General features: G+C 42.8%; 2 protein-coding genes across 4 annotated transcripts in view; both read left to right on the forward strand.

Annotated features, from left to right (window-relative positions):
- Positions 1-27,924, forward strand: part of PDE4B (phosphodiesterase 4B) — a 380,290-nt gene that overhangs the window by 190,137 nt on the left and 162,229 nt on the right. The gene's annotated exons all lie outside the window — the stretch shown is intronic.
- On the forward strand, positions 16,166-18,498 carry LOC135972985 (uncharacterized). The gene is made up of 2 exons (XM_065553980.1): positions 16,166-16,885; positions 17,880-18,498. Exons 1-2 carry the CDS (start codon positions 16,309-16,311, stop codon positions 18,353-18,355), a joined length of 1,053 nt encoding a protein of 350 aa, XP_065410052.1. The 5' UTR covers positions 16,166-16,308; the 3' UTR covers positions 18,356-18,498.

Raw genomic sequence — 27,924 nt, forward strand, 5'->3', positions numbered from 1 at the left:
TTTAACAAATGTTAGTGTAAATGCAAAGATGAGTTTTCTCTCTCTATAAGAATCAAATAGACGATGCCATAGGAAGCTTGACATTTTTATTCTTGTTTTCAATACAAGTTCTTACATTTTCTGGTTCAATAGAATCTTCCATGATCTGACTTTTCACCTCCTTTTCTGAATTGTTCACTCCTCAGGTGTGGTAGCATTCCATGTTGAGGGGAGAGTTGTTATTGTTGAAAGTTCGTGAAAATGATTGGTAGATAGATCTAAATTTTGAGGTATAGACTCCATTGAAAACAACAACAGTAGGCAATGAATAACTTATTAACACATGTACCTAGTTCTTAAAACGGTCAGTGACTTCAAAGTACCATCCAGATGACTAAAGCTCTATCTCAACTGGGATATCACTGTTGGTCGCAGTTACTGGCACCAGACTGTGCTAATTCCAGCATTAACCAGCATACATATTTGATTTGTACATACACATTTTGTAAGCAGAGCTACCAAGTAATAGCTTTCACATATTTTAGAGAATGCTCTGTTCTCCTGTAGAAGAATTAAATGTTTTTTACCTCCTATATATGAATTACAGACTGCAAGGATACGTTTATCAATGAAGTGAGCTACCTACCTTCTGTAGTTTGGTGTTATGATTTCTATTTATTGCATAGTTCCCTGTTATATTCCAATTAGTCAAACCATCTAGTGATTATACCTACCAAGTAATTTATGCCAGTCATTTTGGAGGAATGACTTGCTCCTATTTTCACTCAAATTTTGCCTTGTTTCTGATATATATATATTTATTTATACAATGTTCCAAAGTGTGGTGTGTGCTATACAAGAGCAAATAAAAAGATATGACGTGATCTCTGCTCCAAAGAGTCTGAGGCCATCCATTTCACTGACACTAATTGTGTATGTAAAGTTACACTTGGGCTAGGTCTACACTACGGGGCGGGGGGAGGGTCGACCTAAGATACGCAACTTCAGCTACGTGAATAGCGTAGCTGAAGTTGCGTATTTTAGGTCGACTTACCTGGCTGTGAGGACAGCGGCGAGTCGACCGCTGCCGCGCTGCCGTCGACTCTGCTTCCGCCTCTTGCCACGGTGGATTTCTGGAGTCGATGGCAGAGCCATCGGGGGTCGATTTTATCGTGTCTTCACTAGACGCGATAAGTCGATCCCCAATAGATCGATTGCTACCTGCCGATCCGGCGGGTAGTGAAGACATGCCCTTAGTCATAAGTGTTTGCCGGATTGAGGCCTAATTTCAGCAGTGTCAGTAGGTGAAGATAGCAAACAGTATGAAAGCATGGGGAAAAGAAGAACAATTACAGGATAAGGGCAACTGTTCCCCTGCACTGCAGTGCCTTTCTTTGCAGATCCTGGCAGTAGAATTTGTGTACATTGCAAATCTGCCAAGCTAAACTGATTCTAAACTATTCCTTTGTGTAAATTACAGCAAAACTCAAAGGAATGTTTTAGTTCATATTATAAATGAAAATCTTTTATTAGAGAATTACAATGGAAGAGTGCTACGAAAACGACCTATCAGCAATGAGTAAATCATTCAACTGGCAAACCTTTAGGCAAGTGTAGGTGAATTTGTGCAATAATTACAATCCATACATAGATGTTCTCATAGGACATTAACAGATTTATCATATGTCTGTTTCATTAACAGTAGTATATTGCATGCTAAATTTTGCAGATTAAAGGATATCAATGCTCAAGTTTCATGGCGAACTCATTGCTTGCTATGGTCAGGGAGGAAATAATATTTTCTTTGCCTACTGGATGCATCATGGCACAATTATCTAGCAGCGGTATTAGAGGAGTCAATTCTTGGAGAATAGAGTACATTCAGAGATGGGTTAGATGGACCAATAGCATGCTCCAGGTATGGTAATTCCTTTGTCCTGATAAGAAGAAATCTATTTAATGGTGCATGGTAAAATATTTTTAGGAACTCACACCTTTTTACCGTATTTACAGTTGTATCAGGTACTACTTTATTGTAGCTATCATACTTATGACCACTGAGCTAGCTAATAATATTAGATTTTTATATGTATTTAGAGTAAAGTAAAACTCTGATAATCTTAAAATTCATGATTTTATTCATGAAAAATATATGCTCATGTTTTGCTGTTGTAGCATAAATTATTCCCATGTTTTTGTTTGAACTAAACCTCATGATACAATGGACACTGCAAAATAAATAAATAGTTTTATATCATCATAGAAAGTTCATATGAATTTATATAGTATATTTTTAAAAAATATGGACATTTCTAGAATGAAAACAAAATCTCCGGAAAGGACAAAACATCACAGAATTTAACAGCAGTTTGAACAGCAATGACTGTATCTTAAAATGTTCAGGCTGACTAACTCAGGAACATAGAAATTGCCAAACTGGATTGGACCTGTGGTACATCTAGACCAGTATTCTGTTCAGTACCAGATGTCTCAGAAGAAGGTGCAAGAACACAACAGTAGGCAGGTGTGGTATAATCTGCACCCTTAATAAATACTAATATTTACAGTCCCTGAATGTCAACACTAGAAATTTTTTTACAAACTTATCACCTAAGGAGCAGAAGGAAGAGAAGAGTGAGCCGGAGAAAAAGAAGAATATAATGTGTGATATTAGGAGATAAAGGATTTAAGACCTAGAAATAGGTCCCTACTATAATATGCTGCCTCCTAGCTGTAACTGACTTTATTCCTGTTTCATATATTTCATATATATCAGCTAGTTGTAAAATCTTCAGCTGGCAATTAAAGAGTCAATCAAGGTAAAAACTGTAGCCAAAAATTTCATTAACTAATCTTTCATACTAATCCATTCAGTCACAGTTTACTGGGGTTTCCTTTATCCAAGGCAATTCCATGGTTTCCTAGCAACCTAGTTTCTTGGGAATTTTTGGGTTATATGTACTAATGCATTTTCATTTCTATATTCAAGTTAAAATCCGGGAAGCAAAAGCACAGTAAAGGATAACTCATATATAAAGAACCAAAGTTAAAATATCTTAAATAGGTAAAGATTAAATTACTATTTAAAAAACACCTTTCAGATTAAAACCCTAATAAAAGCAAATATTTTACCTATGTAGCTAACATCTACTTTGATAATTAATATAGAAATAACTTAAAAAATCTAATTTATTTTCACCATTTATTTTATTTGCTAGCCATTTTCATTTCACTCAGTTTGCACAGTGAGGGAAGACTGTTTCCAAAGAAGGTTTACAATGTAATTTTCTGACTCTTGCAGTACTGTTGCTTTGCAAATGCAACAGGGTAATGTTTAACCCAGAACAGAATTGTTTTCATTGGAGTTTAAAACAACAACAACAACGTGGAAACATTTTGATTGATCTCAGATTTTCAAATCTTGTTTGAAGTTGTCATATGGGCTAATAGTAAAGGTATCAGAACCTTGTGGTATCTTTCGATACTTTCATCAAGTTATCTCTCATTAAGAGGATGCAGAGATATTTTGTGTGTTGGTTCCCAGCAATAAATGTCTTTTAAGAACCTTCTTTCTAACATTTGTACACAGGTGCTAATCCAGCTGAAAAACACCTTTTGTGGGTCATGGCTATGGCATTTTTTATGGGCCCATGATCTATACCGCCAGAAACCATTTCTAATTCAGATAAGACAGAGTATTACCTTCAGCTGATGACCACTACTTTTTCATCCCAGTTAACATATATGGCTCTCAGGCTCCTGACAGTGAGTTAGTATTCTTGGTTGCATCCCTTATGTCGTAATAAAGGAGTTGGTGTATGTCCTGTTTACTTAGAAAGTATGGGCCTTAAGTTCAAAGCAGATTCTCCCTCGCTTGCAGGTATATGCCAGATTCAAGCAGTACAATAAATAGAGGGTCCTGACCTGAAATATTTTTTCTCTCTTTCTTTAAATGTAGTAGATTCTGCTCAAAGGCAACCTGGATATTAACAACTTCTGGTTAATAGCAACATTTTGCAGAAATCAATCCTGTCCTATTGACTTGAATGTTAATGGGAGTCAGGTATTTGTAACGGTGTGCCACTCACAAACATTGTTTGGGTGAAAGGCCCCACCTCTACGCCGGTTTGTGGGCCTGCAGCCCAAGAAGGAATGCTGAGTTGATTAGACTCAAATGTAGAATGTGGGTACAGGATATGCCACACATCCAAAGTTACACAGCAAATCTTTCTTTTATAGACACTTACACATTACATTGCACCTACTATACAATACATTAAATGTTTTGGGATTGGCCTGGTCACTTTGCAGGAACCAATCCCTGTACATCATGCTCTGTCCAAGCACTATCCATACACGACTTACTCTTTACCTGGTCTTACATTCCAGGCTTATCTTATTCATTGTTATCTTGTCCATTGTAAGTGGTTCCCTGGGTGTTACTCCTTATTTTAGCTAGTACAGACATTCTGTTTCCAGTTGCTGATGCATTTACGTACCTTAGCCCAAACATTCCGTTTTTAGCCTGTGGACCTAGTTACCTCCCTAATCCTGTCTTCCAAGAAATGAGGTGTCCCCCATATTTAATTACTCATGTTAAGTCAGGCCTACATTTCATTGCTTTATATATACAAATTTGTTTTATTTGTATTTTATTGTTTTGTTTTTTTAATCAATTTTTATTACTTAGTAATACATTTTGAAGATTATAGTGGTTGTAATTATTCGAATTCTTATAAATACTATGCTTAAAGTATGAACCAGGGGGTGCAAGCTTACTTGTTTTTATATAGCCCACCAGGGTGTAATTTTATATTGTAAGCTTGCTTTGCTTTTAAAGCATTTTTGTACATTTTTACTTTGCTTTTATTATATTATGAAAAACTAGTATAAAGTATATTTATTACCACAGGAAATTTAAGCAGAATTAAGTGAAACAGAATATAGGCCAATTAAAATAACATTTCCTGATCCACACCACAAGTGGGTTTTTTAGCCACCACACACTATTTACTATTACTAGCATATGCAGTGTTATTGTCATTAGCAACACTGCATATAACCAGCATAGGCAGTTTTTACTTTACTGAAGTTCTAGCACGGGGTGGCCAACCTGTGGCCTGGAGCTGCATGTGGCTCTTCAGAAGTTAATATGTGGCTCCTTGCATAGGTGCTGACTCTGGGGCTGGAGCTACAGGTGCCAACTTACCACTGCTCAACCCCAGGTCCTGCCCCCACTCCACCCCTTACCCCAAGGCCCCTGCCACTTCCGGCCCCCAACCCTGAGGTTGCTGAACCCTTGCTCCTCCCCCCTCCATCCCAGAGCCTCCTGTACACTGCGAAACAGCTGATCGCGGCGTGAAGGACGCACGGGGAGGGAGCGGGAGGTGCTGATCGGCAGAGCTGCCAGCAGGCAGGAGGTGCTCGGGGGGGGGGGGGGGGAGCTGATGGGGGCTGCTGTTGCATTACTGTGGCTCTTTGGCAATGTACATTGGTAAATTCTGGCTCCTTCTCAGGCTCAGGTTGGCCACCCCTGTTCTAGTATTTCAACCATACTGTGCAATTAGGAGACTGATTCCCCAGAGTGAACCCACGTGCCAGCAGCTTTGTCTATAAGACGTTATACTTGCACATGTAAATGTCCTACAGCTGCAAACAGCAGTACAAGTCTGGGGCTTTTCAGACCTTGCATTGTTTTGCAACGGAATTTGAAGAGGGAAAACAAACATTTTTACACCATGTGGATTGCAGTAGTTTTACATTTAACTTTATGGTATTGGACCCTTGTTAACTTTCAGTGAAGCCCAGCTGATTGCAAGAGCTCCAAGGCCCCTGATTGCCTCCAGATTCCTGTCCTCTAGTTCCGTTGCCTGAACCTGACCTCCTGGTATCCTGACTTGGCTTGACTCTTGATAACTGACTCTTGATCTCTGTCTTCCATTTTATCTCTCAATTCTGATCTCCTGATGTTTCAGCCCAGACTGATTCCTGCTAATGGACTCCTGGCCTCTGGGGACCAAGCCACACACACCCTGGCCCTGAGAAAAATACATTGGTGAAAAAATTTTAAATGCTAGAAATCCTGATTAATTTTTATATGTTACTGTTGATTCTTCTTTTATATGGCTTAGAAACAGTACTGTTCGAAGTCCAAGTTTATGTTGGCAATCCAGCTCATTACTTTAGGTGACACGGAGGTGTCAAAGGATACCACCAGGATATGATCTTTTGGAACATTGATTGATGAGACATTCCATAGTGTGAAGTCCGTTTCTGCAGTCAGAAATAGGATTGTGTCCCAGTCCCCATCTGCCATATGATATGTGAATGCAATTCAAAGTGGACCATATTTTTTGTGGGAATGAACCACCACTGATTCTTTGGTTGGGTCGTTAGTAAGAATGGTATCCTTCCACCTTGCTCACTGTTGACCTTTGTGAGAGAACCCCGAGTCTTCAAACTCTTGCACTACAAGCTAAAAAGGTAGTGAGTCAGAATGTCAATATATGAATTAGGTCTTCATGTACTGGAAGATCCTTTTTCTCTCTAATACAATGGGACTCTCGAAGGAGTTGCCTGTCAGAGAGAGTTTGGGGTGGGTAAGTGTGTGCCAGTATAGGAAGCTATGGTTAAGGCATTGATTTTATTGTGCCTGTAATGATCCATGTGACAATGTGAAATTGAGGGTTGACAAGTGATGTGTGGGAACTGTGTGTCTAGATGGGTGAGCAATATTCTGCGGTAGAGCAGACAATGGCCAGTGAAGAGGTCTGTAGAGTTTTTGAATTGGCTGCCTAGGCCATTCCTGAAAGTTTCTGCAGGAGATTTACCCACACTTTTATGTCATGGATATTTTTCAGGTGCTGGTGGTATGTGAGGCTTCAGTCTAATGTCACACAATCCTATTTTGGAGGGGGATTGTGTCACATCTGCTGGTGACAGAAATCCATGTGCTATTTTGCGCTAGCCATTTGCTTGAGATTGAATGCTGACATGACAGTCTCAATGAGGTTTGGTTTTAGTTACCAATATAAGAAAAATACTTCCATGGTTTTAAGATCTTTGGTTAGGGTTTGTCCTATGCTAGGTAAATTCCATGCCTGTGTAGTCACAGCAACATCATCAGCATAGACAAATTTCCATGGTGATGATATTCGAGGAAGGTCACCAGTGTAAATATTAAACGGGATCGGTGCTAGGACTGATCCCTATGGTATGCCATATTTAAGAGTGCATGGTCTGTTGACCAGGTCACCAAGATTGATAACTTCTCAGAAGAATTTTATGTACATATATTTTTATCTGTTGATTAAATATCATACATGGGGAGTAAATGTTTGTAAGTATCTCACTTACCTAGACTCCTTTATATAGATGTAAGCAAAAATTTTCAGAAGTGCCCAAGTCTCGTTTTGAAAAGAGACTTAAGACGTATTTAGCCTGTTCGTTTCTCCATTCTTATGTTCTGTTTTTGTCCTGCTTTTTTAATATTAAGCTCCTTTAAATGATATTCATTTATTTTTCCCCTTTCCAGTTCTTTTTCTACAGTTTTTTTCTTTTAAATGTGTATGCTTGGTTTTGGACTAGCAATGTGAATCACGAATATGAAGATTATCAGCTTTCTATTATGTAATGCACTATCATGCACAGTGAAGGAATTTATTTTAAATAATAATTATAGAATATATTCATTCACAAAATTAAATGTACATCCTGACAATTTTCTTTCCTTGGGCCTGCCATATATTTTGAAAGTTCATTGGTGTGCACGGAGGATGGACTACTAGTTTTAGCAAAGACTTTTCCTGCTTGGTCATTAACGTTATTTCAATCCGTATTTATTGTGTGTTTGTTTTTCCTTGGCTTTGTTTTGAATTAGGGGGAGAAAGACATCTCTGAAGGAAGATTACAAAATGCACGTTATTACCTGAAAGACTCTTTGATAAATCCCGTAGCAGCAACAAAGCAGTGTATTTTTATCTGCGAGATCCATCTCTGCAGGAAACTGCAGGAGGCAATATATTGTAGTACAGATTTCTTTGTTTCCAGGCGGAATCCCACAGAATGTCACAAGTCCCTTCCTGCCAGCAAATTCACAGTTCAGTGGCCTCCATTGTATGCACTTAGGTAGATCTTTTAGAACACGTTTTATTTACCTAATACACTAAGAACACCCACACAGAAGCCATTCTGGGTTACTTGGTAAACACAGTATATATTTAAAATGTTTAGACTACATATTATTAACCTGATGGGTTGCAATGGCTCATTTTCAGCCATTCTGCTATGTTGAATATATAATTAATTTTAAAAGATTACAAGTAGTAAATAAAGGAGAAATCTATGGAGTGCATCAGTATTTGATCTCACATCAGCCTTTAGTAGGAATGATTTACTTAATGGCAATATGATTTTTTTTTAAAATAATATGTGCCTAGTGTTCATTTCATTTCCTGATTTAATGAAATACCTTTTTTTATGTGTTTATACAAAGAACCACAGTGCGCATGGAAATCAGTCTCGCTCTCTTTAATGCCAATGGGAGTTTGGCCATGGAATTCGATGGGAGTAGAATTAGTTCTTAATTTAAATTTCAATTTATTAAAAAAAAAAAAAACCACGAGTAACCCCACCAAATTTCATTTCCAAAACGTAGTTGAATTCTTGGGTATGTCTGAAGTGCATATGCTATTGACAGACAGCCCTTTGCAGGGCCGGCTCGAGGCACCAGCTTGGCAAGCAGGTGCTTGGGGCGGCCACTCCGGAGAGGGGCGGCAGGTCCAGCTATTCAGCGGCAATTCGGCGGACGGTCCCTCACTCCCGCTCGGAGCGAAGGACCTTCTGCCGAATTGCCGCCGCAGATTGTGATCATGGCTTTTTTTTTTTTTTTTTTTTTTTTTTTTTGCTGCTTGGGGCGGCCAAAACCGTGGAGCCGGCCCTGGCTCTTTGATAGCCGTTGTCCATAAAGAGTAGACAAGTGTCCACATCACAAAACCCACCACTACAGTCAACACTGTTTGGTAGTGATTTCAGCACAGAAGCCAAGGACTGAAGGACCCTCTCAATCCTTAAAGTTGTCCTTCCAGGACAGAGTTGAGGCATTATAGGCGAGGTACTGTGGGTGCATTGCCGTTGGCTTGGCTGCAAAAGAGAGAACTTTGGTAGGAAAAGTAGAGAGCAAGTCAAAGCTTGTCAATCAGACCCTGTTCACTAGCATTAAAAACATTTAAAGCGCTATGGGCCAGAAAGCTAACTTGCCAAATGTGATGGCTCAGGAGTGAGCTGCACCTGTGGATGCTTCCCCAATCTCTGCTGTGGGCACTGCCTCCAAGTGACAGGCCTCTACCCACAGCTACATGAACTCCGTGGTTCACCCCACTTCAAACCAGACCACAAGGCTACAACACCGCCTATTCCAGAGGTGGGCAAACTATGGCCTGTGGACCACATCCGGCCCGCAGGACTGTCCTGCCCGGCCCTTGAGCTCCTGGCTGGGGAGGCTAGCTCCTGGCCCCTCCCCTAGTGTTCCCCCTCACCTGCAGCCTCAGCTCGCCATGCCGCCAGCGCTCTGGGTGGCAGGGCTGCGAGATCCTGTCCGGTAGTGCGGCGGCGTGGCTGGCTCTGGCCGGGCGGTGCAGCTGCCAGTCCAGGTGCTCTGAGCGGCATGGTAAGGGGGTGGGGAGCGGGGGGGTTGGATAAAGGGCAGGGAGTCCTGGGGGGCAGTCAGGGGACAGGGAGCAGGGGGAGGTTGGATGGGTCAGGAGTTCTGAGGGGGGCAGTGGGGGTGGGAGGTGGGAGGGGGCAGATAGGGGACGGGGGCCAGGCTGTTTGGGGAGGCACAGCCTTCCCTACCTGGCCCTCCATACAGTTTTGGAACCCCGATGTGGCCTTCAGGCCAAAAAGTTTGCCCACCCCTGGCCTATTCCCACCATCCTCCCACTGTTACAGGGTGAGCGGTGCCTTATATCCCTTGCAGCCCTCATGAGGGCATCCTTGGGGAAAGGTTCTGCCACCTTCACCTCTTTCTGGGTAGAACCCGACAGTCTCACAATTCTTAGACTGGATCCTGGCGTGGCAGCCGCTGTGTTTCCAACTCTGTTACCATGACAGGCCGAACGGCAATTGATACATGCAAGATACTCCTCTTCAGGTGCCTGTGACTAGCAGCTGATTAAAATGACTTCAAACAGCTTTTCTCATACAGATGTATTGTCTGTTTGCCCAAAGGTACACAGCAAGCAGGGAGAAAGGGTTAACCCCACAGAAGGCTCACATGCCTGGGCTTGCCTGCAGCTCATCACCTCTCTCAAAGCTTAGGTGATCCTAGCTGTCTCAGGGACATCCTGCCTAGCAATTGCCTTAGTTCCGTAGCCCTGCTGCATGCTCTGCCATCAGTATCACTCCTAAGACGCTGCCTGCCACTTCCTCCTCCTTTTCCTCTAGACAGGGGGTTTTAACTGCTTTATGTCCTTTTTGGTCTTGGAAAAATAGGCATTTCACCCTTCTGGTGACAGTCAGGTAGAGATTTTCCAAGGACTAGCTCACCCATTGTTTCTCTTAAGAACCCGTGGTACTCTCTTTCAAGATACCTTCTCTGTCATTCTTGTATTTCCTGCTTGCTCCTCCTGAACAGCCTTCTTTGAGCTAACTCCATGCAATTGGCTAGAATAATATCAAGCAGGTAAACTGAGGCACATTATGTTCCTACAAAATAATACAGATTTCTCCCTTGTTCCTCACTCCAAGTTAAAGACCAGAATTATTATTTTTATGGCTAAACTACCAGTGTAATGAATTTGCAGTTCAAGGTTTTCTAGACTAGTATGAATATATCATAATAATATTGCATTTGTATTCTATTAATAGATTTGAGATTAAAACTCCCCAGGGCACTGTCTGAGGAATGGACGGGTGTGCAAAGGTGTGTTCTCTTCCTGATCCCGTGCCAGCCTGGTTCTATGGCTTAAGCATCCAGAGGCTTCATATCATCTTTGTTCTCTAGTTGCTTTATTTAGTGAGAAATGATAGATGTGAAAAGTTTGTATGAGCCATTGCAGGTTTGCACAGAAGATCTACTTCTTTCTATAAAATAATGTGGCCTAAGTATTAACTGATTTGGCAGAGAGAAAGTGTGTCACAGTCAACAGAAATGACTTTCCAGAGGCTTGTCAACTGTAATCTGACACTTTTTTTTTAGTATTGCTCCGGTATACTGTACACTTGCTCAGGCTAAACCAACGGTTCATGCTTATATTAGCAACACACTCATGAAAAATAAATATGATAGACTGCAAACCAGCACTCCGTTTTAATGAGTTTCTTGTTTAGAATATTACAGTGCCATGGATTGGGAAAGCAGAGCTCACCGGAAACTTTAAAGATGTTGATGAGAAGTCATGAATATTGCATTCATTTTCAATAGTGATTTCGTGCCTTGAGTAGTCCTGCACATTTTTCTGTGAGTTACAGTTACCTTTCACTGAAGAAAGATATATTTGTGGGTTCCCAAAATATCAGTGATCTGCCTGCTTTCATTTTACATTGATCATGGTGTATGGCTGCCAATCTCGCAGGGCAATGAGTAATCTAAACTTGTAAGAAAATTATTTAATAATAAAATATATTCTAAGTCTTCACAAAACGAGAACTATAAAATTCATGGTGAAAGAGACTACAGCAGATCTAATTACCCCAGGAGCATATTTGCCCAATACAATTTACATATTATTTTCAGGGTTTCTTTCCCCCACATGTACCTTTGTGTTTCAGTTACGTCTGAGTCTGCTCATCCTCTAGTGATGATAATTTATGAATGTCTAACAGATGTGGATGAGTCATATACAGTGTGGCTTCAGGACAGTGGTCATATCATCAGAGATGATATGGTCACGTGCCCAGCTTGTTAGTACCATAATACCTTTGGGAATTATGCCACTGGGTCCTTGCATGATTCATGTTTGCTAGGCAAGGTGGAACCAGCATTTAGTCTGTGGGGAGAGGAAAGTACAAGCATCCCTTGTTTACAACATTATTTTTGCATTTTTATTTAGCATGATGACTCGGATCTCAGAGAACAGCTGCACTGGCCTTCCCAGCCACGGCTTGGTCTCATTTGTAAACTGAAGAGGCAGGTGAAAAACATTGAATTGGCTTTGTGTCCTATCAATTTAAAGAGATCCCTTGTGGCAAAGGACATAGGTCAAATACATACATATGTGAGAGGAAACCACTTAAATACCTGGAAGTGTCATATATATGATATGACATGATTTTTCATAGTTCCTTCTTTACCTCAGCACTGCTACCAATATCTTTCTTTATGAGAGACTTTTTTTTACTCATCTGAGATTTAATAGGATTGTCTTAGGTTTTCATTGATTTCCCCCCTGTTCGTCCCCCATGGATATTCATTGTACTCTGTGTGGCAGACATCTAGATGAGTAATTTTTATCCAAATAGAACATTTTGCAACATGCATAAACCTGAAAACTGCATCATGCACAACTCCAGATGCCCTGTTTTTTAACTCTTTGTGTTTAACATTTTAAAGCTTATTTTAAATGTGCAATTGTAATCGTTGTTTAGCTCTTATTTTCTCTCATAACCTGCAATGTATGTTAAACTATCAGTTTATATTACTTTGCGGCAATGAAAAATCATTTTAATTATGAAAAGTAGATTCTAATTAAAGCAAGAGCAATAGATCTGCTACTACTGCTCTAAGCTGTAATTCTCTCCCATTACATGACTTTTGTACTTTTGATATAATGAATGAAATCAGTCTGAGTGCTAAACTCCAATAAATGAATGTCACAGATGTAAAATAATAACATAAAATGTTATATTTTATTATAGGCTTCTGTCTAAGTACCTTTACTAAATTTAAATTAAAATAATCTGTGCTTTTCAATGCTACTGAAGTGTGACTGTGCCCAATTACCTTTTAGTCTTCATGGTCTATGTGATGATGTGTTCATCCCACACTTGCCCTGAAAGGGTTAAGGCATCTTGAGAAAGGGGCTAATTAACCCAATAGGCCACAGCTGAGAGGAATCAGGTGACTGAGGGAGGGAGCCCAGCTGAGGAAGAAGGAGCTGGTCATAGTCTATTTCCCAGATCACTAGACTGGGAGTCAGTGACCTGGATTCTGTTTCCAGCTCTGCCACTATTCTCTGTGTGATTTTAGGCAAGTTACTTAACTTCTTTGTGCCTCAGTTTCCTCACTTCTAAATGGAGTTACAGTGGTTCTTCACCTTTAAGTGCCTTGAATCTTTAGATTAAAGGGCTCCAAAACTGATAGGCGAGGTTTTCAAAAATGCTTAAGGGAGTTAGACACACGGTTTACATGGACTTCAAATAGGAGTTGGGCACCTTTATCTCTTAGATGCTTTTAAAATCCCACCCGCTATGTAAGGCTTAATGGTGGGATTTTCAATTGATTTAAGGAGCCACAAGTCCTCCTGATTTTCACTAGGACTTATTGCACCTACAGGAGTCAGGCACCCAACTTCTATTTAAATTCAATGGGAGTTAAGGGTCTACCTCCCTTAGGCCCCTTTGAAAATCCCAGCCTGTGCATTTAGTCACTTTTTAAAATTCTACCCTAAAACACTGGAGAGACAAGGTGGGTGAGGTAATATCTTTTATTGGACCAACTTCTTTTGGTGAAAGAGACAAGCTTTTGCACTACACTGCTCTTCTTCAGGTCATCTTCAGCTCTGTATAGCTCAAAAGCTCGTCTCTTTCACCACCAGAAGTTGCTCCGGTAAAATATATTACCTCACCCACACTGTTTCTCTAATACGAATGTTAAAAAGCATAGGCTGACTCTGGGGGTGAGGTTTTCCAAAGCAGCTAAGGGAGTTAGGAGCACAAGGCCCATTCAAAGTCAGTAAGACTTGTTCTCCTAACTTCTTTAAATGCTTTGGAAAATCCCACCCTACACCAACAGATTCAAATAGCAATTTAAAACCAACCACAGAGTGGTAGATAAGGTACCATCGTATTTCCGTACACTTAGACTAGGGCAGGGGTAGGCAACCTATGGCACGCGTGCCGAAGGCGGCATGCAAGCTGATTTTCAGTGGCACTCACACTGCCTGGTCCTGGCCACCGGTCCAGGGGGCTCTGCCTTTTAATTTAATTTTAAATGAAGCTTCTTAAACATTTTAAAAACCTTATTTACTTTACATTAAACTATTGTTGTGTTATATATTATAGACTTATAGAAAGAGACCGTCTAAAAACGTTAAAATGTATTACTGGCACGTGAAACTTTAAATCAGAGTGAATAAATGAAGACTCGGCATACCACTTCTGAAAGGTTGCTGACCCCTGGACTAGGGGATGCATACAATACTACAGATAGTGTGGTGCACTACCTGTTGGTAAATTGACTTTGAAATGGTGGCCAGGACGGTTGATGAATTCAAGGCATACAGTATGTTCAATAGAGACTCCAGCCTGATTAATTACAGCGTGTGAGCGTTAGCTGAATAGGGATGGATTTAAACACATGCTGAAGTGCTTTGCTGAATTGGGGCCACCGTTGCTGATGGTTCCCAGAGCAACATTCACAAGTGTCAGAGCTTTCCTACTGGAAGGCCTTCGGCTGTGGAATTCCATTCTACCAGAATCCAGGGGCAGCTAGTGTCTTAACAACTTTAGGGCTCGGTGTAATATTTTTCTATTTGTGCAAACCTTTCTGCAACGAAGGTGGCTGCTGCAGCATAGGCTTGGCAAAATTACTCCCAAAAATCAAGAACCAGAATAACTCCCACTTGAAAATGTGACATAACCAAGGGAGAGGTAAGGATTTGATCATTTGTGACAGAAACAATGCCTTCTTAATATATAGCAGGCCCCCAGATATTCTGATGCTGGGTGCATAGGAGAGGTATAGTTTAAATATTTACTGTCAGTACATGAGGTTAGTCAGGTCTTTTTAGCCTTCACTAACCCATCCCAAATGTTGCTGGTAGATAGAGCTTTGTTACTATTAGTCATTTATGGGATGATGATCATAGTAAGAGCAATCCCAGCTCTTACTGAAATCAATGGAAACTGCACATGCTCAGCTTCTTTTGAAAATTAGGCCATTAATCTTTAACTGAAAATGGAAAGTTGGCAGAAGCACAAGACAGTACCACTGAAAGCCACAGTAAGTCATTTGTTTCAGTTTTGAAGTCTGTGCATGGGGGAAAAGACAGAGTAAATAAATGCTTGAAAAAAATACATTTTAAACCATTTGTTATTTAAAAAAAAAAAGCTGAATTATTCATGTAAGGCTGAAATTCCATTGAGGGGTAACTGTGAGATTAATAAAGCAATCAAGCTTGCTAATGTCATTAGAAACCCCCTCTCTGGAATTACCGCCATGTACAATTAGATGAACATTAATCTATATGTTACTATTTTTATTAGCAGAAATGATCTTTAACTTATTTTTTCTGTGGCACTACAGGTTCTATTAACTGGACTGAATTTCCAGATAATGTCGAGAACAAGAAAAATTTCTCTGTCGCTCTACAAATAAAAATGTGTTCCATTTGGTCAAGAAACCTGTTTAGGTCATTTTTAATTAAAGAACCACATAGAGTAGGTTGACTTAACCCAGGAACACTTCCCACATAATGCAATTAAAGATAGAGCCAAACATTCAGATTCTGGTGGAATTTGGTCTATTATAAATATTACAGACAAGGGTATTTGCATACTTCAAGTCCAGGTTCAGTTTCTGAACACCCTTAAATTTGTGGATGTTCAGATTTGGCGTTTTGATACAGGGCCATTTCTCATTGAAATCACCCATTTCAGAAAGAAACTGGCCTTATTTTTAATAATTATTTTGTAAAATTACACTATATTAAAGACTATAAAACTTGCTAATATTTACCTATTTTTTCTCTAAGAGGTTTACTGACCAGTGTCTTAGGCCTGGTCTACACTAGGCGTTTATGTCGAAGTTAGCGCCGTTAAATCGAATTAACCCTGCACCCGTCCACACTGCGACGCTATTTAGTTCGACATAGAGGTCTCTTTAATTCGACTTCTGTACTCCTCCCCGACGAGGGGAGTAGCGCTAAATTCGACATGGCCATGTCGAATTAGGCTAGGTGTGGATGGAAATCGACGCTAATAGCTCCGGGAGCTATCCCACAGTGCACCACTCTGTTGACGCTCTGGACAGCAGTGCGAGCTCGGATGCTCTGACCAGCCACACAGGAAAAGCCCCGGGAAAATTTGAATTTGAATTCCTTTTCCTGTCTGGCCAGTTTGAATCTCATTTCCTGTCTGGACATCGTGGCGAGCACAGCAGCACTGGCAACGATGCAGAGCTCTCCAGCAGTGATGGCCGTGCAGTCTGGGAATAGAAAGAGAGCCCCAGCATGGACTGATCGTGAAGTCTTGGATCTCATCGCTGTGTGGGGCGATGAGTCCGTGCTTTCCGAGCTGCGATCCAAAAGAAGGAATGCAAAGATCTACGAGAAGATCTCTAAAGACATGGCAGAGAGAGGATACAGCCGGGATGCAACGCAGTGCCGCGTGAAAATCAAGGAGCTGAGACAAGGCTACCAGAAGACCAAAGAGGCAAACGGACGCTCCGGATCCCATCCCCAGACATCCCGTTTCTACGAGGCACTGCATTCCATCCTCGGTGCTGCCGCCACCACTACCCCACCAGTGACCGTGGACTCTGAGGATGGGATACTGTCCACGGCCGGTTCCTCGGACATGTTAGGGGACGGGGAAGATGAGGAAGGAGATGAGGAGGGCGAGGCAGTCGGCAGCTCTCACAACGCTGATTTCCCCGACAGCCAGGATCTCTTCATCACCCTTACAGAGATCCCCTACGAAGCGTCCCCAGCCGTTACCCCGGACACAGAATCTGGTGAAGGATCAGCCAGTAAGTGTTGTAAACATCTAAACATTTATTTTTAACAAAACAGGAATATTAACAATTAAAAGAATGGGTTGTTCATGATTAGTGTGCCCTAGGCGCTTAACGGTTTAGTAAGGGGCAGTGCAAGTTTTGAAAAGAAATCTAGCAATGTCCGGTTTTCAGTGATTGTCCTGCACAAGCCGCTCTACTGTTTATTCCCTGCTACTGCAGCTACAGTAAAATGCGGTCTATGTGTCCGGGGATAGAGCAGTAATCCTCCTGGGACATCTCGATGAAGCTCTCCTGGAGGTAACTTGAAAGCCGTTGCATGAGGTTCTTGGGGAGAGCGGCCTTATTGGGTCCTCCGAAGTACGACACGTTGCCGCGCCACGAGATTATCAAGTACTCGGGGATCATTGCTCTGCACAGCAGGGTGGCATACGGCCCTGGTCTTTGGAGGCTTTCCCGGAGCATTCTCTCTTTGTCGCTCTCGGAGATCCTCATCAGGGTGATGTCGGCCATGGTGACCTGCTTTTAATTAGGTAGGGGAATGTTAGTGTTGGGACTGCTTTCCCGTTCCTTTACAGAACTGTAACCGCTGGTTTGCAGCCACGCGGTGGAGGCGGGAGAGGGGCAGCCGAAAGGGATCGTTCCCGGGGACAGCCGCGAGGGGGTGGGACAGGGGCAGAGTTCCCGCTTGCCGGATTGCTGGCAGCAGGGACTGACATTGATTTAAATGTGAAATGAGGCCAGTGGTAATATAAAAGTTTTAAACTGCCACAAGTGTACGGCTTACCATGTCTGCCTGCAACAGAAATTCCGTTGTGCTGCCTCGCTTCTCAAATGTGCTGTTCAAGACCCCAGGCACTGAATGCGAAGGCCGAGAATTCGACCTTGTGCTGAGTGCGCATGTGAAAGGTGCTGTGCATGGTCTTGTTCACAGAGAAAGACTATGTTCTTTGTTCACAACTACATTTATCTTTCTGAGGAATTCACTCCCTTTTTCCCATTTCCACAGCCCCGTCTGCGACTGTCTCACAACCTAGCCTGGAATCACACTCCCAGAGGCTAGCGCGGATTAGGCGTAGGAAGAAGAGGACACGGGAGGACATGTTCTCTGAGCTTATGGCCTCTTCCCAAGCCCAGGCAGCACAGCAGACCCAGTGGCGGGAGAACTTGACCCGAATGCACCAAGCCAACATGGATCGGGAGGAGAGGTGGCGGCAGGAAGACCAGCAGGCGACTCAAACGCTGCTTGGACTACTGAGGGAGCAAACGGACACGCTCCGGCGCCTTGTGGATGTTCTGCAGGAACGGAGGCAGGAGGACAGAGCCCCGCTGCAGTCCATCTCTAACCGCCCTCCCCCGCCACCAAGTCCCATACCCACCTCACCCAAAGTGCAAAGAAGGAGAGGCGGCAGAGTCCCTGCTAAGTCTCACTCCACCCCTGCAGAGAGCTCTAGTAGCAGAAGGCTCTCATTTCCCAAAATTTGAAAAGTTCTTTCCTTCCCGCCTGACACAAGCCCCCGTCCAAGTTTCACCTCCCAATGCCATGTGTAGTTGATAATAAAAAATTCGTTTCTGTTAACTACTGTTTCAATCATGTTCTTTTGGAGGAGGAGGGGAAAGGGGGTTGGTAATTGGACAGGACAGTCTCCTTTGGCAGGGTACATAGTCGGGGGCAGGCACAGCAGCAGGGCACATACACAGTGCAGTGATGCAGTGACTAGTTGCCCCGGTTAGTCTGGGAAGTTGTTTTGATGTAATGTTGGGGGGGGGTGGGTTGCTCTGTGACTTTGTGGCGGGGGAGGGCAGTTACAGATCTTAAGCGCCGGTCCTTAGGCAGGATCACAGAGCCACACAGCATGGGATCTGTAACCGTCCTCCCCCTGCCACAAAGTCAAATAGACCCCCCATACACACAGTCCCGATCAGGAGGGTTGACAGGCTCCGTTGAAACAAGCATCCCACCACAGCGGAGCCTGTCAATCCTTGAGTTTAGAAGCTGCATTCGCGTCACAACACTACACCCGCCCCGCACCACAGTCTGCGTCCCAGTTTTAAAAAATTCCCGCGAAAACAGTATTAAAGAAAACGGTGTGCTTTAACAAAGTAGAACTATTTTTATTTCGACACGTGTGTTGGAGGGGGGGTGAAGGGGGTATGTAACTGGATAGGATAGTCAACATTACCTGGGTAAAGAAACGGGGGCAGGTTTAGCTTCTCAGTACACAAACTATAAAGTCACAGGTTACCCTGCTCACTCAGGAACTTTGCTTTCAAAGCCTCCCGGATGCACAGCGCTTCCCGCTGGTCTCTTCTAATCGCCCGGCTGTCTGGCTGTGAGTAATCACCAGCCAGGCTATTTTCCTCAACCTCCCACCCCGCCATAAAGGTCTCCCCCTTGCTCTCACAGAGATTGTGGAGCACACAGCAAGCTGCTATAACAATGGGGATATTGGTTTCGCTGAGATCACAGCGAGTCAGTAAGCTTCTCCATCTCCCCTTGAGACGGCCAAAAGCACACTCCACCACCATTCTGCACTTGCTCAGCCGGTAGTTGAAGAGTTCTTTTTCAGTGTCCAGGGCGCCAGTATAGGGCTTCATGAGCCAGGGCATTAGCGGGTAGGCTGGGTCCCCGAGGATGACTATAGGCATCTCCACATCCCCAACAGTTATTTTGTGGTCCGGGAAGTAAATACCTTGTTGCAGCCGTCTAAACAGACCAGAGTTCCTGAAAACACGAGCGTCATGAACCTTGCCCGGCCATCCCACGTAGATGTTGGTAAAACGTCCCCTGTGGTCCACCAGTGCTTGCAGCACCATGGAAAAGTATCCCTTTCGGTTAATGTACTGGGTGGCCTGGTGGTCCGGTGCCAGGATAGGGATGTGAGTTCCATCTATGGCCCCACCGCAGTTTGGGAATCCCATCGCTGCGAAGCCATCTATGATCGCCTCCACGTTTCCCAGGGTCACTACCTTTGGCAGCAGTACATCAACGATTGCCTTCGCTACTTGCATCACAACAACCCCCACGGTAGATTTGCCCACCCCAAACTGGTTCGCGACTGACCGGTAGCTGTCTGGCGTTGCAAGCTTCCACAGGGCTATGGCCACTCGCTTCTGTACACTCAGTGCAGCTCGCAACCGGGTGTCACTGCGCTTCAGGGCAGGGGACAGCAACTCACAAAGTTCCAGGAAAGTTCCCTTCCGCATGCGAAAGTTTCGCAGCCACTGGGATTCATCCCAGACCTGCAGCACTATGCGGTCCCACCACTCAGTGCTTGTTTCCCGTGCCCAGAATCGCCGTTCCACGGCATCAACATGACCCATTGCCACTGTGATGTCCTCGGCGCTGGGTCGCCTGCTTTCTGACAGGTCTGTGCTACTCTCAGACTTCAGGACATCACCGCGGTGCCGTAGCCTCCTCGCCTGACTTTTCTGCATCTGCCTCAGGGAAACCTTTATGATAAGCTGCGAGACGTTGAGAGCGGCCACAACTGCAGCGATGGTCGCAGCGGGCTCCATGCTCGGAGTACAGTGGCGTCCACGCTGTCAATGACTGGAAAAGCGCGCGAACTGTTTTCCCGCCGGCGCTTTCAGGGAGGGAGGGCGGGAGTGATGGACGGATGACGACAGTTTCCCAAAAGCACCCTCGACTCATTTTGTTACCCAGAAGGCATTGCCGGCTACACCCAGAATTCCAATGGGCAGAGGGGACTGCGGGAACTGTGGGATAGCTGACCACAGTGCACCGCTTCGAATGTCGACGCTATCACCGTTAGTGTGGACGCACAAAGTCGAATTACTGTCCTTAGTGTGGACACACACGTTCGACTTTGCAATATCGATTACAAAAATTCGATGCAAGTAAAATCGAACTACTCTCGTAGTGTAGACAAGGCCTTAGTTATCACTTCTCTCTGCCCTTCCTTGCACCCTGACCTGGAGCAAGAGAATTTACCACCATCATGTGCAGCTGTGGATGAGTGTAGAGAATGAACCGTGGGAAAAGAACCTTCTTAAATAAATGCCAATACCGTAACTGAAATCTGCACAGAGATACTGGTGGGAGGGAGACTGTGCCCTTCACCTCTCCTAACTTTGGGACCTTTGCTTACTGTATGTTTTAGTAGTGTATTTCCTCTGTGTATGTGTATTGGGATGGCCCCAGTGGTATAAGAAGGGCAGTATGGTCCGATATGCCATACCAGTAAGCTATTTATAGCTGGTATGGCGTACTGCAAAGACACAGGAGGAACAGAACGTGGGGCCACCCAGCGGCCCCACGCAGGCAGCTCCTCCGGTGCAGCTGTATCCCCTCACCAGCCCATCCACACAGCTGCATGCCTGTGTGTCCTGTCCAGGGTCTGTACAGCAGCCCCGATCGAGGACAGGGCTGGGGGCGATACAGCCGCGCCGGAGGAGCTGCTGGTGTGGAGCCACCCCACGCTCGGCTCCTTTCACTGCTGCGGTTCCCAGGACAGGTTTCAGACACGCTGGCAACCAAGCCCCACACCGACAGCTCCTCTGGCATGGCTGTACCGCCCCCAGCCCTGTCCTCCAGCGGGGCTGCTGTACAGACCCCGGACAGAACTCAGGAGACGCAGCTGCGTGGAAGGGCTGGGGGCGGTACAGCTGTGCTGGAGGAGCTGCCATTGTGGGGCTCGGTTGACAGGGTGTCCAAAAAAAAAATTCTCTGTTGTCAGAGGGGACTGGTTTGAAGCTCTTCTGCTGGCAAGTCCCAAAGCAAGTGCGACTCTCTGAGCAGGCTATTGTTCCAGAAAGCAAGCCCTCCTCTTCTCTTAGTGCCGTGTCCACCCACTGGGAGCGCTCCCCCCCCACAGGTAACATGGGATGGATATTGGGGAGGGAAGGAGAGGGGGAGAGCATGGGACCCTGGGGGGCAGGGCTGTGTCACATGAGGAGTCACGTGTGGAGGTCATGTGTCTCATCACACATCCCCCTTTAGCTGGTGCAGCATACCGGTAAGAAATGAATTCTACTTACACCACTGGATGTCCCGAGCCCAGGAGCCACTACCCTCCACCTCAGTGGGACAACTTCTCACCACCTTTGCTTTTTTCTTCAGGCCTTTTGCTCTGTTTTAACCTACCCAGTATCTCCCAATGATCATCATTGCTTTCTGAAATGAAACACCTAGGACATTGACACTGTTGTATGTAGGTTCTTCCCTCTTTGTTTCTTTCATTTAAACCAGGCCTGTTTGCACTCTTCCTTTCTCTTATGCAAAGTAACTTTTTTCTTTTTATATAAAGACTTTCTAGAGCTATAAATCAGGTTTTGTGCCACTGGCTTCGATGCAAATTGACTGATTTATTCTGGCATCAGTGCATAAGTGAAACACCCATTTATGTTAATAGTAATGCTCCTTTATCTACAGGAGCATAGAGCTCAATATACACTAGTGGTTAGAGTAGGAAAAATGAGGAGGTTGACCTTTCCATTACTCAAAGCAAAATAGTTTTCATATCACCTGTTTCCTCATATGTATCCTCTGTGACAACTAGTACAGGTTTTTATCTCAGCAAGTAGTTTGCCTCTTTGCAAGTTATAGAACCCTATTCAATTATTATTTCTAAGAAACTCTTTTAGTGCTGAATGGATATGGGTGTGGTACTAGGGCCCAATCCAATTCCAGATGAAGTCAATGGGAGTGTTTTCATTGACATCAGTGGGGGCTGGATTGGGTCTTTAATGAGGCATTCCTTTTAGGTGGGAGAAAAGTGGGTTGTTTGCCATCATGTTCAGGAGACTGGATCCACAATGTGCATTTTGTTGTTAGAGTCATTTTCAGGGGAGAGAGAGAGAGAGAAATGAGAATTTAATGTTGAATCATCTCTTTTGGGAAAAATAGTGGCATATGGTGCCATTAATTTGTATTTCTGCTGGTTGGTCATTTTGCATTCTCCTCTCCTGTCACTATGATTGAACATGGGGGCAGGGGGACATATAATGGCCAAACAATCATACTTTGACATTTGGAAAGGTCACCATTTTTCAGTAAACTACTATATCTTATTAGATACACAGGAGGCATTAAGATTCTGATATCTCATTCTTATGACATGGATTGTAACAAGAACAGAAGATGGCACTTTATGAATTCCTTTTCGTGATGATTGTAAATTGTATTAGCATAATTAATCCTTGTTGCCATTTTAAGGGGTATATTCCCTGCTGATATCCATGTCCTAACTCTTTAACAACTGTTCTGCAGTGATATTAAATGTTTTAGTTGTCACCTCAGTGATAGGCAGAAGCACCAAAAGGGTGGAGGACATTAGATTGCAGTCTCTCCCCAAGTTTTCAGTCCTTGCTTCAGGACGAATCACAAAGCAACCTTCTCCTCTTTCATGACTGCAGGGGAGAGAAGATTTATTCAACTTGGATCAGAAAGTGAATGACCTAAAAAAGAGTAGCAAGAAATGTTTATTTTGCAGACAGGCACTGGGACTGATTGCCTCTCTTGCCCTGAAGATACCAAATTACCAACCAAAGCCATCTTAGAAGCATGTGTCATGCTTGGGCCTTTGGCCTTCAGTAGTTCTGACAAACATGCTTTGTCCAAACAGAAGTCTACAGAAGAGGTAGGAAACCTTCCTTAGTCTGTCTCTCTAATTATTAAGATTGTCATATAAACTGCCATCGATCTTTCCTTGACCAGGAACTTTAGTAGTAAAAGCTTCCATATAGTTAAGAGGACAAGTTGACCATTCAGTTTTCTCTTTCTAAGATAAGATAACCAGTTACAAAAGCTTCTCTATTCATCTGCTGCACAAGGTGAGGCAGTCTTCTTCTTTAACAGTTTTGGACACCTTTACACACAGAATTTGGGATTAAAATTAAGAGAAGTCACTCATCTTTAGCAAGAGACTGTTGTAGCCTGACCCACTCTCTTCCCATGTTTGGCAGTAGCAGACCCCCATAACCAAGTCAATTTGTGTGAATTGGTGTAAACCCCATTTGAATCACCGCTCTCCTGTTAATGAGTTCTACTACAGAGCCAAGTCCATTTATGCACCTATTACCAATGGATTTAGAATTAAGTTTAACTCTTTGACCATTATCTCCAGGAAACTTCCATTATCATCAAAGAAAAAACCCAGATGATGGCGTTCTCTCGCATACAGGTGTGAATGCACTAATTGTAAATTAGTGACTCTTGTAAATAACTGGATACTGCTGACACTCAGTACTCCCTTTTCACTCAGTCACCTAAGCTCTGCAAGCTAATGGCTGCTAAGGCAAAACTATGGTCTTCAGCCCTCAAAGTAGATTCTGCAGTGTTCTCTTGCTTGAGCAGGTTCTCTCTCCACAGAAGGAAATGTCACCCACTTGGAATCCTGCAAAAGAGATTTGAATGGGGCCCATAAGAGCCCTGACATATCTGTGACCACCTAATACACCATTTATATCTATTTTGTACGTGAGTCCATATTAGAGGAGTGATTGTGGGAGAACTTCTGGCCCTTTCCAAGAAAACTGCTTCTAGATCCTTCCACAGGGGGGTTGACCCTCTGAGATCTAGTTTTCTGTTAAATCACTGATGCAGGCCAAGGGTCTCTTTATAGCCTGTCTTGTAGTCTGGCTGACTGTGCGTTAGTGAGAAGTGGAGCTGTAAGAATGGTCAAGTCTGGTAAAGTCATGCTTCTTTCATGTAATGAGGGGGAGGGTCAATCGATAGCCCCTCGATGTAATTCATAGAACTCTTAGACCAAGCTTTCAAACATCCAGTTGAGAATAAGAGGACAATGTTCTCTGGTCAGAAGACTGCGACTCTGATTCAGCAAAACACTTAAGCACGTGTTTAACTTTAAGGGCATGTGTAATTTAATCCTTATTCGGCAAAGCACTTAAGCATGCTTAATTTCTATTGACTTGTCCATTCTTTGACTGTGCAAAAGATGGGAGTTCTGAAAGCACCTAAGTCCCTTAGGTGCTAATGAATCTTACACCCTAAATCTTCTAATGTTTTGCATTTGTATAATAGGTCCAAGCTCAATGGTTTTAAATTCTTCCTAGTACAGTCCCGGTTTAGAGATACTATCAGGGCAATTGCTACACAAACAGGTAATTTTATTCCATTATTACCCTTGTGAAAGATCTGTACAGCCAGTTGTGCCTCTGTTGCCTTCCCTTTCAGTCTGGGAGTCACACTATGTTGACCAGATGTCCTGATTTTATAGGGACAGTCCTGATGGTTGGGTCTTTTTCTTATATAGGCTCCTATTACCCCCCACCCCATCCTGATTTTTCACATTTGCTGTCTGGTCACCCTAAGTCCCACTAACAATGGCAGTTCATCACCCGCAACAGCTGAATGATCTCCAGAGTGTCTTGCCCTGGCTGTCTATTTAGTATTCACCAGAAGTTCTAGTTTAGTTTGCAACAAGCAGGTCTGATATGGGGAATGAGGCTGTTGAAGATTTAAATGGGGAATAGGGGTAGAATATTGCTCTCTCCCATCACTTACCTTTGGCTCATTCATTTGATTCAGCTACAAAATGTCATTACATTTTCTTTTATTTCAAATAGTTTGATTTATTACTGAAACAAAATTACAACAATGTACATTTTAATCAAAAAGACATGATGGGAGTACAATAAATCTTTCCCATTCCAAAATATTTACACAAGAGAAAAGAAAATTTGTCAGAAGCAAGTCTACTAATCACCAGAGGGTGAAAAAGACAGTCTAAACATCACTAACCATTTCCCATTCAGGAAATCATTTTTCCTTTATGATAATACATCTCATCTACACTTTACTTAAATCAGAAATAAACAATTAACCACCAATATGTATATTCCTTATGGAAAAGCCCAGTAGAATGTAATAGAAAATGATAACCTTTTTATAGATTTGACACTGTTCTAAAGAACTAAGAAATAATTATTCATAATCAGGCAGGATAGACTTAACCTATACATGTTCAACCAGACCATCCAAATCCTCCTCATTAAGCAAATTCTCTCACTCAGTAGTTTTTATGTACATTTTTTAATGATTGATCATGGTTTCTCTTCTTGATTTTGCCACCAGTACCATTACATCCTCTTGCTCCGTGTCCTGTATTGTGATTCTTGATTCCTTTGGTTTCTGATATACTCGTGCTGGATCAAAATCTTTATTTACAATTTAGCAATTTGTATTACATATCCGACACAAAGGTGTTGCAGCCTCCTGACCGTTTTTCTTAATTGGTACATGATTAACTGAAAAGATGGTCCCCAAGAAACCTGCACCAATTAAAATCCATGGCAAAAATTCTTTGGGCCCGATTAAGCTATTTGACTGGTGTAAATTAAGAATAACTCCACTGGTCACTGGAGTCACTTTGGTACAAAACTGGTGAAAGTGAGAAGAATCAGACCCATTGACTTCACTGGAAGGAGGACTTGGGGTCAGGGCGGGCTCCAAGCACCAGCGCAGGAAACAGGTGCTTGGGGTGGCCAATGGGAAGGGGCAGCACGTCTGGGTCTTCGGCGGTGGGTCCCTTAGTCCCTCTCGGAGAGAAGGACCAGCCGCCGAAGAATGAAGCAGCGCAGTAGAGCTGCCGCCGAAGTGCCGCCGATTGCGGCTTTTTTTTTTTTCCCTTTGCCGCTTGGGGCGGCAAAAAAGCTGGAACCGGCCCTGTTTGGGTGAAATCCTGGCTCCACTGATGCCAATGGGAGTTTTGCCATTGATTTCAATGGGAACAGGATTTAACTCCTGGCCTCTATGGGTATGTCTACACTGCAGGTAGACACCCACAATTGGCCCATGCAACTGGATAAGGATAAGGGGCTGTTTATCTGCAATGTAGACATTTAGGCTCGGGCTGGAGCCCAAGCTCTAGGATCCTGCAAGGTGGCATGGGCCAGCCACAGGGAGCTAATTGCCATGTACACATATGCTAAACTATCAATTACTTTAGCAAGGTTTGGCAGTGAATATTTGAATTATGTGAAAGAAAAATCTGTTGCAAAGGTGACTGAATTTAAAACAAAATAAAAATCAAACACGCATGAGTATTCATGTTAATGCAATCGTATACTTCTATTTTGATCTATTAGCCTGATGCAACCAGACCAGATTTCCTTGACATTTATGAGATAATCACAGATGGGCAAGCCCAAAACAAGTTTGGATTTGAAAATGGATGAAACTAAGGCTCTTATTCAACATTTTGAGCATAATTAGTAAATCTGCATTGTTATATTTGTTCAGTTTAGCCATACTATGCAAAACAGTAGGCTTACTTTTCTGTTAACAGAATTGGTTAAATGTAGATACTAATAGACTTACAAGTTCTTACTTTGATTTTACAAAAACCTGAGATTTCTGTAATAAGGATAAGGAAAATGAGATTTGGTGGTATCAGAATGTATTTTTCTCTTTGCTTTCCGTGTTGCAAAATGTTGTTAATTTATTGAGGATATTAACAGCAGAGCATAGATGGCATGCTTCAGTTTTCTGAAGTCTTCTAAATGAATAAATGTTACTTCATACATCTCTTATTCCTTTATCACTTTGCCTTTATTTTTCATTTCAGGACTTTTTTCTCCTGGTTGTTAACATAGCCAAGTCCAATCATATTATTTTAATGATATTTCTGTGGTTGATAGAATAGATTTATTGTTTTAATTCATCTGAAGGTTTATTATTGCAATAATTGAGCTAAGTGCATTTTCATTGTGTACTATTGCTAATAAAATTGTTGTGCTTTAACATCATGGTGGCTTAAAATAGCTAGACCTTGGGCCTAATTACAGAGTTTTCTTTTGCTTAAGATTCTGTGCAAGGAAGGTTGAAAGGGTTTGTTTCCAAGGAAACAAATGCACTGCACTTTCATTGCATAAAACGTTTCCTGTAAGAAAATTCCATAAGCAGGCTCCAGGGAGAGATAGTGTCATAACTAAACTGTGGTGGTTGGAGCATTTTCTAAAAACATTTGGTTTTGTGTTTCCCTGAAACTATGGTAGTATATTTGTATAACAACTATTTGTGCATTTTTTCTTTTAAAAAGCAACAGTTAGATGATTACTAATTATGGGAT

Source organism: Chrysemys picta, chromosome 8 (genome assembly GCF_011386835.1).
Source record: "Chrysemys picta bellii isolate R12L10 chromosome 8, ASM1138683v2, whole genome shotgun sequence".
Classification (NCBI taxonomy): Eukaryota; Metazoa; Chordata; order Testudines; family Emydidae; genus Chrysemys; species Chrysemys picta.